Genomic DNA, 12,289 nt, shown 5'->3' with positions numbered 1-12,289 from the left:
CTTAATAGGTAAAAACATAAGTTCGTTCTGATGGACAATAACTGCAATTACATTGGCGGGATCTGACAGTCCTCGATTTACTTTAGGCACTGTTATTAAATTGCAATCACCAATTTGTAATTCAGGAATTCTGGTTTTGTTGACCTAAAAATAATAATACAACTAAGATTTAAAAAAAACATATTAAATAAGTAGAATGATTTAAAAGACACCTTTAACACGATTTCAGCTGATTTCCCTTGCCCTTGATGTGCAAGTTCACGATGTTTATTTTTTTTTACTGGTTTTACATTAATCACAAATAATAGTTTTGGTAAATTTAACCACAGTTAACATTTCTATATGGCAAATTCTACAATGTGATTTACCCAATATCTTTTTTTTTGATGTTCAGCTTGAATATTGTTTACAATTTCTTCAAGATGTTCTTCAGTGGCTCAGTGGTTAGCTTTTTATTATTTCTAATGGAAGTGTTGACGATGGCAAGCTAACTTTTTTGTCACACCCAAATAAAAAGTGTAAAATAAGAGTTTCCATTTCATAAACTTTGTATTTGACTTACACAGTTACATGATATGAGAAGTTCATGAAAATTACGATTACATTATAAGTGGATGCGACTAATATATAGGTAATAATTAAGTAGGTACCTACTACATTTAAGGACGTCACTATGTCACACTCGGCACTTACATTTGTTATTTCCGTCTTACAAATTTACGTTCAGGTTCAGCAGAACCAAACTTAGCTTTAATATTAGAGTGAATTAAGCTATTATCCATTATTATCTATTATACTTAACGGTAAAAATAATATTAAGACACCTCATAGGCATTTATTGATATTTTAATATTAAAGTGAATTATAACTTATAAATAGGTAAGTACCCATCTAAAATATAGCAATTTTGAAATGCTCATTATTGAGGCCTGTAAGGGATAGAAATATTGAGATATCAATACCTAATTGTATAGAATATTTTGTGTAGGTTCTTACGTATTTGCTTAACTATTGGCTATTTAATTTTCAATAAATTGGAAATATCGTCAGGTATAAATCCATTGGAGGTAAAAAAATATATATTAATAAATGTAAAATACTATAGTAATTCTGCCGACTAGGTATAATACTTACACATGTATGCAGTATGCTTATCTAGTAATAAATTTTATTTTCTCGTTTTTACGATTATCTTGTTAAATTGCCTTCAAATAATTGGAAGTATATACATAAGTACAATGCGTGTAATTAAACATCGTGTGGAATTTTCTAAAACTAAATTGTAGGTATGATATAAGTATACCTCGTGGCTCGTATACTTGTTCTTTAATTCAATACGAAATTATAACTATATAGTTTATAGATACCATGTTTTTCTTCATTGTAGATAAAAGTATGTATTTTTGAAATTTTATCTTAAACATATTATATCTACGTATCATATAATGATATCTATATATTATACTACATTATAATTGATAGGAAATAAATACAAATACAATCACTATGGCAGTCGAAATTAACTTCATAAGAATAACTTGTTAAATTATAACAATTAAACAATTATTTGTGTCTTATTATAGTTATTTGTAATTTGTATAATACATTTAGAAATTATACCTATAGGTAATGTACTAAAATGAGCTTTGACACCATCTTCATATAGCATATAGTTTATAAAGATATATTGTTAATTCACTTTTATTGCAAAACGTCCTATATAGGTATGTTACTCATTAAAAAATTACATAAACGATTTTCAACAGAAATATTAAATATTTAAATTCTTTGCAAAGCTAATAAAATATTATAAAGTTATGAAATATAGAAAAATAGAAATCGCATAAATATATAATTTATTCTTTATTTTCAAAGAACCAATTTTATGCTAGAACTTTTATAAATACACGAAATACAATCAATAACGGTTGAAGAAAATAAATTTGTGTTTGGCATGATATAAATTATCATTGAAAAGTTGATAGTGTGTCTACAGCGTGATAGCGTGATAGGTTAGCGTAAATTTTTTTATTGACATGATATTATTTTCTCTATTTTAAATTTAGCAGAAAAGTTTATCGATTTTTCAACAGTGAACAGTTCTTGTATTACCTATGTAACAGTCAATAATAGAACTGTGAACTTAACGTAGCCACGTAGGTAATGTATATAAGATCAAATTAAATACAACGTAATAATATGATGAATTATATTACTATAATATGGTTTAACCAGATTATCACTATAAGACATAATATATGATATAAATATTATCTATGATATCCTTTTTCGAATAATGACTAAACATTGTTAAAAAAAAATCGGGTAAGTGGATGTCGCTCTGCTGTACAGTAGGTTACAAGTGGGTAAATGTATAATGGATTGTATTAAACTTTAATTCAATGATTTAATATCATTCTATAAAAAAACGATTCTGAGCGGAGACGGTTATTGTCAGTGTGGATATTTTATATTATGTATCTACATATTGTTATTACTTATTATTAAAACGGTAGCTGGTAAGTTGAATTAATATTATAAATTTATAACAAAATAACTCAAATTGTTATTCTTGGTTATTTACTATATAATTTCATCCAAATTTGAACATAAAATAACTACAAAAAAACTGTGTTTTAGATTTTTAGATTTTTTGGTTACGTATACTTTTACGTGGAACCTTGTTTTAAATATTCAATCCTTAGCTATAAAAGTTGAACATTTTATAAATGTTTAACTACAAAATAATTATAAAATTTTTAATTTGATAAATGTTGTCAAAATTCGTACTATAAATGCTTATAAAAAAAAAAATTGTCAAGCTTTTTGAAAATAAAATTTTAGCGACATTCATAGAAAAAAAAAAACTGAACAAATTGAAAACTGATAATGTTCATAAACAGTTCAAAAAGAGTCAAAATATTTAAGTTGTGATATTATTCATACATTTCTTATTATTAATCATCCGTGTATACACAAACATACGTCATAATGATATGACTATTGAGTATACACTATACTTTATCAACAACGAAAAAAGATTTCATAACTAACCTAACCGTATATCAATCAAAATAGACATTTGATCGTACACAGTCAGTTGCGTGCGGACATATAATTACATAAACTAGAATTTTTATTATAAATAATTAATAATATAATATAAATAATATTCTATACATACTATGTGCATATTAAGGGGATTCTATACCGTGATTTTCTGTTTTTGTCTAACACACGCGTGACATAGTGTTTTAGACGTGTTTTTTGCCAAACATTCCAATTGATCTATTGAAGCGATAAGAATTCTGAAAACAGATTTGAATTTGTCGTCACGTCTACTTGAAATCGACTTTCCCACATATTTGATATTATTCCCAGAATTCCTAAAAATTTCATATTTAAAAATGTTCGTATTTTAATTTTTGGAGAAATTAAAATCAAAAAATCAAAAATGTGGGAAAGTTGATTTCAAGTAGACTTGACGACAAATTCAAATCTGTTTTTAGAATTCTTATCGCTTCATTAGATCAATTGGTATGTTTGGCAAAAAACACATCTAAAATCCTATGTCGCGTGTGCGTTAGACAAAAACAGAAAATCACGGTATCGAATCCCCTTAAATAGTATTTAACTGCTATGATTTATGTAAACCTTTGTATTTGTTTTGTTATTTTGCCTGTAAATATTTATACGTGTAATGTGTTTGATTGTTAGGAAAATGGGTAGTTTTTAATAGAAGGTTTTAGTGTTGGTTATTTTTTTTAACTTTTTTAAAATTTATTCTAGGGATGGGAATGTCTTAGTTAGGGCAACTATTTAAAGCAACTTTACTCGAAGTTATGGTTAGGCGTCTAGCTGGAAGTATAACGGAGGATATATAATATCCAAATACCATACGATTTATACACAATCATATTATTTAAAACTTTAATTAACTTAAATTTAGTTTGTAATTTACAACTCCATGGCACTCATCGGGCTTACTTGGTGTAATTAAAAAAATTCAGAGTAAATTCACAGAAGTAATTTTGACAAAAATCTTCAAAATCACGAAAACTTGCAAATTACTTCGAGTTGGAAATTCATTCATTTTTTTTTTATATTCAAGCTAAAAAAGGTGGGCAAGTGGGTGTCACTCTGCTGTACAGTACAATACAAGTGGGTCACTGTAATGGATGGTGTTGAATTTGAATTCAATGATAAAATATCATTGTATAAGAAAAATGATTCTGAGCGAAGACGGACAGACAGCGTATGATATATTTAAGTATATTTGATGATATTATTGTGAATAAAGTAATTTATATTATATAACCTATTTACGTGGAACCTTGTTTTAAATTTCAATCCTTAGCTATAAAAGTTGAACATTCTATAAATTTTTAACTACAAAATAATAATTAAATTTGATAAATTTTGTCAAAATTTGAACATTAAATGCTTATAAAAAAATTGAGGGACGGAGTGGCCGAGTGGACTAAGGCGTCGGTTGTGACGCTCACCGACGCTGGTTCAAACCTCGGTTCACGGGCGGAATTTTTCTTCGGGCAAGTCACAGTGTCGAGAGAGAAGTGCCGCCATCCCCCACCCGGGCATGGCAGACACGCACGGGTGCCCATTAAAAAATCTGCCAAAACTACACACACGTGTTACACCTACACTCTACAGTTCCCTCCCCTACAAACGAAAAAAAACGAACAGCTAATGACCATAGTTGCCGGGCTTCACGATCAATAAAAAAAAGAAAATTGTGCCTATGTATTTTTAATATTTTTCAACTGCTATTGTAACAATATATCAGAAGCCTTGCATTAAATTTTCACGCTTTTTTACCCAACAAATAACATTTTATTGATGTTTATATAGATAAAAAAAACTAAAAAAATGAAATTTAAAATTTTCCGTAAACAGTTCAAAACAAATCAAATTGTTTTTTAAATTTGATTGTATATAGAAAATGCTTATATAAACAACCAGTGAAAATTGTATGTACTTATATACGGTCATTTGTTTTTTTTTGTTTTTTTTTGTTTTTCTCGGCGCTATTGAAAATTACTGGGAATTTTAAATTTTGACTTCCAAAATGCCCCAACAATATTCACTTTCCCATCGAACAAGGTACTGTAGTTGAAAATTGAAGCAATATTTCGACTACTTATCGTGTACAAAACGAAAAGAAATGTTTAGCGTAACAGATATAGTAGGTGTTCAAAAAAGCCGAAGACTTAGCAGAGCAGAACATGTGTGGGAGGCGAATGATAGAATAGTAAAAAAGGCCACAATATGAAAGCCCGATCGGAAATGACCAATATAGGACGACCAAGACAGCGGTGGAGCGACCGTGTCAAAAAAGATCTGAAATTCCTAAGAATCAGGGATGGAGAAACGAGAGCATTGGATAAAAAGGCATAGCGTGGCATAGTGGAAACGACTGGTCTAAATGGCCCGGAATAAGACACAAAAAAAGAATTTAAAAAATAGTACCTATAGATGTGTGTATCACGTAAAAATAAATATTGGATTTTTACATAACTTTTATCGTGGACTTTAATTCTATCGGACTTTTTTTCGCCAGACTTTTAGGTATAGAATACCAACTGATAGGCATAATATTATACTCATTTTAAAAATAACTCGATGCGGCCACATACCTTTATTATACCTGGGTATATAGACCTATTTAGAACTTTAATTAATATAATATACAACATAAAACGTTAAATCCGTAGTAATTAATTTAAAACAAAAAAAAATTACTTAAATAGATATTAAATATATTATGTTGAGTACTGGTTGGTGATTTGGATAACATTAACCTTTAGAATAATTGCATTTTGAACTGTAAACAATTTAGTAAAAATGTGATATATTTATATTTTATATAATATGTATAGAATTATACATGTTAATTATACTTGTACTATAGTACGCATGTACCTATGTCCTATACATTATCACCCAATCGCTAATGTATAAAAAGCTATCAATTATAGCTAATTAATTAAAAAAATTATATACATTAATCGCTCACCTCAGAATATAATAACGAATTTCTCTTAACTATTTTAGTTATTATGTCGTAATTTAAAAAATATTAATCTTGGTGACTGGAAGCTTTTTGCTATTACGTATATAGAGTCGTATAGCCGTATATTATTATTTATTATTTCTATACACAATGCAATTTTTTAAAAAAGGTGGACAAGCATGGTATTAGTATAGGTATTTAATGATAATATTGTGAATAAAGTCATTTATATAATATAACCTATTTACGTGGAACCTTGTTTTAAATTTTCAATCCTTAGCTTTAAAAGTTGAACATTTTATAAATTTTTAACTACAAAATAATTATTAAATTTTGTCAAAATTTGAACTTTAAATACTAATAAAAAAAATTGTAAAATTGTAAATTTTTAATATTTTGCAACTGCTAAGATAACAATATATCAAGAGCCTTGTATTAAATTTTCAAGTTTTTTTACCCAACAAATAACATATTATTGATATTTACAGATAAAATTGTATCAAGTATAGGAATTGATAAAATAAACATATGATATAAATTTCAGTGTCTACGGTTTTTCGTTTTTGAATTACAACAAAATAAGAAAATCGCTACATGAGAAATCGAGTGAATATCCAATATTGTGAAAATATGAACTTCAAACACTCATAAAAATTTAATCTGACTTTCTTGTAGAAATTTTTTTTTGATAGGGATGGACAAACTTATATGAGGAATTTTGTATTACATTTACAAATCTTAAATTTAAAATAAAAATTTGTATGAATTCCTAACTCAAAATAATTTGCAAATGTTCGTGATTTTTACGTATTCAAGTATTTTGTCAAGATTTTAACTTTAAATGTTTATAAAAAAAATTGTGACTGAATTTTTAATATTTTTCAAATGTCAATGTAACAACTAATAATATATTAGGAGTCTGTATTAAATGTTTAAGCTTATTTACCCAACAAATAACATTTTATTGCCATTCATAGAAACAAAAACTAAAAAAATTGGAAACTGAAAATGTCCGTAAACAGCCCTATAGACAAGTAAAAATATTTTGAATATTTTATGGTGTATATACAGTCATTTGTTTTAGTGTCATACAAAAAACCAATTTTGCGTAAAAATTCCCGTTTTCCTTAATTTTTATGTTGTTTTTCCCGGCGCTTTTAGACAATTATTGGGAATTAGGGAATTTCAAATTTTGACCTCCTAAACATACAAATTAGATCCACTTTCCCATTGAACAAGATACTGTTGAAGAAAATCTAAGCAGTTTTACTAGAGGCACAAAAAAAACAAATCTTTTTTTAAAATCAATACATTTATCGCTTCGCTCAGAATCTAAAACATATAGAATAATTTTAAGCTGTTTATACCGTATATCGGTAGTTGTTAGCAGTTAATGCTGACATTTGACAATAATATATATTATATAATATTAATATAATTACCGTATAATATCCGTAATTTTTAAATCAATACGATCCACTGAGAAAGCAGAAGCCATATTACTAATAGAAAAATAAATACCTGAAAAATTAAACAATAAATAATATTATACAAAATATAAATAATACAATATCCATAGAAATAGAGGCGGAAATCTCCGCTCAGAATGGTTTTTCGCATATTATGCAATAATTTATCACATAAAGTGACGAAGTACACGCAAAACCTACTATACAGCAAATCGACTTCCCCGGTTTTTACAATATTTATTGGTATAATTGTTGTTTTGACTAAAACTAAAACAATTACATTTGCGTCAATAATTTGATAGTAGGTACAAACCATCAAAGTTTTGCCATCTATAATAAACCGAGTTCGTGATATTCTACAAAATTCGAACACGCAATTCTGTAGAATACTAACACTTTTTATACCTTATATTATATACATCGCGTCAAAATAAAATAAAATTTCTTGAAGGTGAAGGGTAAACTTTTTGAACTTTGACATTTTATTATTCGAAATCTGTTCCTTTATTTAAACCATACATTCATATTTATTTTTATTGGTAAATAAATAATTAATAATAATAAAAAGGTGGGTAAGTCGGTGCGACATTCTGCTGTATAGTAGGTTACAAGTGGGTCACTGTGTAATGGATGGTATTAAATTTGAATTCAATGATATAATTATCATTGCATACGAAAAACGATCCTGAGCGGTGACGGTTTATTAGTGTGGATATTTTTTATTATATTTGTATTGTTATTGTTGTAAAACGGTAATGACAAGATTTTCAGAGAAAATGTCATGTATTATTATTTCATGTATATATTTTTCTATGGTCATTTGTTTTAGAGCTATACCTTTTATCAAAAACCAATTTTGGATAAAAATTCGGTAAAAGGTGATGAGTGATGACACACGAAAAAAAACACACATTGTAAAATCAATACATTCATCGCTCAGCCGAAATCTAAAATAATAATTAGTAATTAGTAATTTTATATTTTTATGTACATGATAATATTACATATGATAACTATGCATTGTATACATTTTTTTTAAGTATGAGAAAAACAAATATTACCCATTATCTACCTATATGAAATTCCATTACACTTTACACTGTACATAACACTTATAATATTATTATATTAATAATTGTATATAATATACCAGTGGTGGATCTAGATTTTTTTTGGTGGGTGCTATGTTGATAATAATAAACAATAAACATAATAAACGAAGTTGATCATGATAAGTACTCCTTAAGGTAGGTACTTATCATAAACAACTTCTAGGCAATAACAAATTTAACTGATTTTTTAGTAGTATAGTCTACAATTAATACGTTTAATTCTACAGAATACCTGATAAGTGATATCTAAGTAATTTATAGTAAAAAAGCAGCCCAAGCAGCCCCCCGCCCCCTAAATCTACCACTGTAATATACAAAATTTGTTTAATATCTTACCGACTTACCATAATATAATTAATTGCAAGTAGATGCTTCATGCTTGAATCTCGATCTTCTGTGTAATAATATTTTATCATATTTACTCATATTTATTTATTTATTTATTAAATTTAAAGTTATAGCATTAATTATTAAGTTTTGAATGTTATTTAATATTATTAAATGTATATGTGCCTCATGTAGTGTTTTCAAAAGGCGATTTACATTGATGTTATGCTCCATAAAACCATTAGGTAGTTCATATTTATCAAATCAATATTTTTATTTGATATAATTTTTAATTTATTATCTACATCGCAATTGTTTTGTCATATTTTATACCAGCACACAAATTGACATGAGTCATTACTCATTATTCTAAATAGGAAAGACGTTCTAAATACGTAATTTAAGAGGCAGACCTTATACATGAAATCTGAATTGCATTTGATCTCACATTAACAAATTGTATATCGCCATATCGGCCATCATTCATTAATGGGCATTGGGCACAAATATACTCATAATATGCAAGCAAACATTTTTCTTACAGACTTTAATCTTATCGAGTAGTTATGAATTATGATAATAATCTGGAGGAATAATAATTGATAAAATGCACGTTGTCAAAAATAGTGTCTACATAAAATTAAACGGTAGTCTATGAGTAGACATGATATAATCAACATCAATTAATTAATTATATCATGTGAGTAGATAAAATATGTCGAAACTAGAAAAATATAATTTCAAAATAAAATTTAAAATAGTTACTTGCAATCTTAAATCTTATAATACCATTATTTTAAAACGTAGTTATATTACCCAACGTGTAGAACGGTTTAATTTATCGCAGAAACCAAATAGATAATATTAAGTTTAATTGAAAATTATTTTTTTCCAATAACGATTACATGGTAAATGGTAATTATTATTATTTCTGAGAGCAATTATTAAGTATATCAATCTAAAGTATAAGTTATAACATGAATATGAACTCGATATAATTTTACTTTTCAAATTTTTGTACAACAAAGTCATCTATTTATGGTAATGACTAATGAATTATGAATTATGATAATACAATAAATAAACGGACAAAATTTAATTTTATAAGTACATTATATTTATATTCATTATTCAATAATAATTATTAATTCATGGGTGTGACATTCAAGAAATGTGCTATAGGTAATTAAAATTACGATGACGTTAGCTTGAAATGTGTGTAAAAGTTAAAGTACATATTATTATTTATTTACCTTTTGTCCATGGTAATTGGTTTTACGTTACAGTATAGTCAATGGTCTGCAGATGTTAGTATTAAATAGATATTAATACTCATTGATAAATACTACATAATTAATCAATAGTAGTGTTAGTTAATAAAAGTTTATTAGATCTACAACCTAACCCGTGAGCCATGGTGAAAATTCGTTCGAAAAAAAAACTTGTGCACTTTTGGTTACATAAACGCACTTGAGCGTGATAATGACGGTGTAATGCAGTGTGTGCGTGCTTGTATGTGTATGTGCGTGTGCGTGCGTGAGTGTGAGTGTACATTCGATTTGTGAGAAAAGCAATTATAAAGAATATGGGTAGCACAAAAAGTAATGAAGAGAAAAAAATCGGTCACGTGCAAAAAAAATAAATGTAAAGGCGGAGTCGAACCCATTAATGAAAATTGGCGAAAACAAGTGCGGCGACTTGTGAAGGTAGTTTTTTTTTTTTTGGGGGGGGGGGGGGGTAGAACGTACCTACGCGATAATATTTTATTATATTTACATTTTAGCGATACCTGTATTTATGTTTATGTTATATAAATGTTTATAGGTAGAATTTGCTTTTCGTCTTTTCACACGAACGGCAGACGGTACTCCGTCGCTCTTACTCCGCCCCTCTCCATCCCCACAGCTGTCGAATCGCCGCCGTTGCCTGCCGTCGACGCGCTACAGCCGAGTTTTTAAACGAAACGTCCGCGTTGCCATGTGACACATTGCACGCGCGTCTAGCCGTCGTCGTCGTCGTCGTCAGTACCAGTTACAGGTTTGCGTGCAATTACGAAATATTGTTATAAACGTTTTATCGATTAGGTTCGTAACATTTTTTCCCTTCTGTGTTTTTCAGATATCTACGAAATCACACACACACATACGTGCATGTGTATACACATCCATCCGAAATATACAGTGTAGGTACGTGGCGCGCTGTTCGGGTACTCTCGTCGACGGCGAGTCTTTTCGACCGCCGCCGTCCCTAAACACACCGCGACGCAATCGCGGTAAATATAGACATTCGACATTTCGACGCGGTCACGCGGACCACGCGACAACGGCGAGCGGGAAATTTGCAACACAGTGGACGCACATCACTCGCCAGCTGCTAATATCCGCTTTCCTGATCGACGTTCAAGCATACACGCCGAGTGGGTGGCCGGCACCATTATGGACGCTTGCTTTAGCGCCTTCGACAAGGACGGGTAAAATATGTCATATATTTTAACAGCGTGCTGTCCATTTATTGTGTAATTAGAAATAATTAATGTAATATGGAAGTTTTTTTTCTCCATAAAATTAACCCCTATTCATTTCCCTGCACCCCCCATCGACCCTCTGCACGCTTCGTAATGATAGGAAAAAATATTCACTTTATAACATATTCCTATTATAAAAATCGGTGGAAGACATAAGTGCCAAAATGAGATAAAAAAAAAAGCGCCAAAATCCTGGATATCCGTGTGCCTCGGACCACGGTTAATAGATATTAAAATTTAGTACTATATTATATTATATTTTAATAATTTTTTTTTATTTTTTTTTTTTAATAATTAACCTGCGGCAACTTAAGCCATTGGGTGGTTTTTAAACTGTGGGGGAGGGAACAGTAGGTGTAAACCGTGGGCACCCGTAGGTATCTGCCATGCCCAGGTGGGGGGTGGTGGCATTTGTTCTCCGGACACCGTGACTTGCCCGAAGAAAAATGCCGCCCATTAACCGAGGTTCGAACCAGCGCCGGTGTGCGTCACAACCGACGCATTAGTCCACTCGGTCACTCCGTCCCCCACAATGTTAATTTATTATTGACAATTTTTTGTAAGATCGAAAAAATCAACCGATTTATTAAAATTATGATTTTATGATTAAAATGTATTCATTTCTATTATATTTATTGACAATTTTTTATAAGATCAACATTTTTGTTTATAAATATTAATTTTGGCGCTTCTCTAATATATGTTTGGTATAATAGGCATATAATATTAATTGGCGCTTATTTCCTACAAATTATGGCGCAAAAAATATGTAAATTTTGTAGCTATGGCGCCTATGTCATATAAATCGGACGGAAAAAGCTTCTCA

At 29.1% G+C, this 12,289-nt stretch overlaps 1 protein-coding gene across 4 annotated transcripts in view; it reads left to right on the top strand.

The window, feature by feature from the left end:
• LOC132948715 (nicotinamidase) overlaps window positions 1–12,289 on the top strand; it is a 36,596-nt gene that overhangs the window by 4,967 nt on the left and 19,340 nt on the right. For all 4 annotated transcript variants that reach the window (XR_009665040.1, XM_061019329.1, XM_061019330.1 and 1 more), the window contains exons 2-3: window positions 10,764–10,976; window positions 11,058–11,409. Coding sequence is in view for 3 of the 4 variants with exons in the window: in XM_061019329.1 (XP_060875312.1) it covers window positions 11,375–11,409 (35 nt within the window). In the remaining variant the exon portion in view is untranslated. The remainder of the gene's footprint in view (window positions 1–10,763; window positions 10,977–11,057; window positions 11,410–12,289) is intronic.

This window comes from Metopolophium dirhodum, chromosome 7 (assembly GCF_019925205.1).
Source record: "Metopolophium dirhodum isolate CAU chromosome 7, ASM1992520v1, whole genome shotgun sequence".
Taxonomy (NCBI): domain Eukaryota; kingdom Metazoa; phylum Arthropoda; class Insecta; order Hemiptera; family Aphididae; genus Metopolophium; species Metopolophium dirhodum.
This window is presented reverse-complemented; position numbering and strand designations above follow the sequence as displayed.